This window comes from Rhea americana, unplaced genomic scaffold (assembly GCF_003343005.1).
Source record: "Rhea americana isolate MKP2758 unplaced genomic scaffold, rheAme1 scaffold_346, whole genome shotgun sequence".
Taxonomy (NCBI): domain Eukaryota; kingdom Metazoa; phylum Chordata; class Aves; order Rheiformes; family Rheidae; genus Rhea; species Rhea americana.
Window position 1 is genome coordinate 28,176 of NW_028186475.1, and position 1,571 is coordinate 29,746.

Here is a 1,571-nt window from a genome sequence, read left to right on the forward strand (position 1 = left end):
GCCGCGGGGCCCGGGAGCCCCGGCTCCGCTCGGGGACCCTCCCGCCCGCTGCGCTCGGGTCCGCGCAGCAGCACGCGAGCAGCAAGGGGAGGATCCGACGTTAACCCAGCGGATCGAAAAGCCACCGGCCACGCGCTGTCACCCTACCAGCGCTGGCCAGCAGGCTCGGCTTTTCCAGCAGGTACTTCTGCGAGGGGTAGAAAGCCTCCTTGCCTAGGAGCAGAGCCTCCTCCGGCTTCGAGATGCTCTGAAAAGCCAGAAATAGAGGGGTGAAAGCGTTAGGGAGTGAGCGGCCGGCGCAGAGCCGGCACGGCGCTCCCGCTCCGCCGCRCCGCGGGGCACTTGCCTGGGGAAGGCTGCAGCTCGCGGACGCCACCTTCATCGCTTTCAGGATGCTGGGAGGGAAGCGAGAGGGTTACGCGGGCCGGGACGCCCATCACCCGGCCGCTGCGGGGACCGGGGCGGTGGCGGGCAGCGGAGCGAGCTCGTGCCCTACCTCAGCTCCGTCTTGATCTCCTCGTAGTCCGCCTGGGCCTGCAGCTTCTCCTCCAGCCTCTGCGGAGCGGAGCGCGGACTGAGGGCAGCCCCGCGCGCGGGGCCACGCACCCGCGGCCCCCAGCGCTTCCGCTGGCCTTGCTTGGCCGGGGGGAAGGTGCCKGCCGCTCGCCCCCCGGCACTGCGAAGGGCTCGCCAGCCCCGCTGGGGCCGGACCCGCTCACCTCGATGGCTTCGCTCTTGGCGGCCAGCTGCCCCTCCAGCTCGGCGATGTGGCTGGCCGAGGACTCCTCCAGCTCCTGCAGCGAGCTCTGCAGGTGCTGCACGTCCTTGAGCAGCCGCAGGATCTCCCGGTCCTTGGTGGCCAGAGCCGCCTCCAGCCTCGACCCTGAGCACACGGAATAGCTCGCTTTGTCCTGCCGGGAGAGGGGAGGGCGTCAGCGCCCRGGCCAGGGGCCGCGCGGGCGCCCCGCGCTCCCGGGCCGGTGCCCGACGCGGGCGGCTGCTCACCGCGCCGGCGCCTGGCGGGGAGCAGCAGGCCAGGCGCAGCGAGCTGTTCACGGCGGCCAGCTGCTCCCGCAGGCTCTCCACCTCCCGCTGCGCCGCCTCCGCTCGCTGCAAGAGAGCAGAGCGCGCGTCAGGCCGGGCGCCGCGCTCCGCCCGTCCGCCCGTCCGTCCGCCCGCCCGTCCGTCCCGCGCCCCCGGCGGCTCGTCCCACCCGAAGGCGCCGGGGACGCGGCGCTCGCCGGCGGGGGGGGGCCGGCAGCGGGGCCCTCCTCACCTGGTTGGCCTTCTCGAGGTTCGTCACGATCATGGCCACCTCGTCCGCCCTGCGAGCGCAAAGCCGAGGGCGTCAGCCGGGGCGGCCCCGCGGCGGCCGCCGGCACAGCCGTTCACGGGCGCGACCTCGCCACTTACTTCGAGGCGGCTTCTTCGTCGTACTTGCATCGCAGCTCGAGCAGCTCCGTCTGCGTCGCCTTCAGCGCTGGCCAGCGGGSAAGAGGAAGAGGAGGGTGAGGAAGGGCCGGGGCGGCGCGGCGGCCGGAGGGGCCGGCGCGCGGGGCTGCCCGGCGCCC

The 1,571-nt window shown here is 74.4% G+C and overlaps 1 protein-coding gene across 1 annotated transcript in view; it reads right to left on the minus strand.

Annotated features, from left to right (window-relative positions):
• Window positions 1-1,571, minus strand: part of CUX2 (cut like homeobox 2) — a 43,011-nt gene that overhangs the window by 8,478 nt on the left and 32,962 nt on the right. The window contains exons 5-11 of the mRNA XM_085311615.1: window positions 1,414-1,480; window positions 1,277-1,325; window positions 1,006-1,110; window positions 720-911; window positions 497-555; window positions 347-395; window positions 148-247 (exon numbers count right to left, since the gene is read on the minus strand). Coding sequence (XP_085167741.1) covers window positions 148-247; window positions 347-395; window positions 497-555; window positions 720-911; window positions 1,006-1,110; window positions 1,277-1,325; window positions 1,414-1,480 — 621 coding nt within the window. The remainder of the gene's footprint in view (window positions 1-147; window positions 248-346; window positions 396-496; window positions 556-719; window positions 912-1,005; window positions 1,111-1,276; window positions 1,326-1,413; window positions 1,481-1,571) is intronic.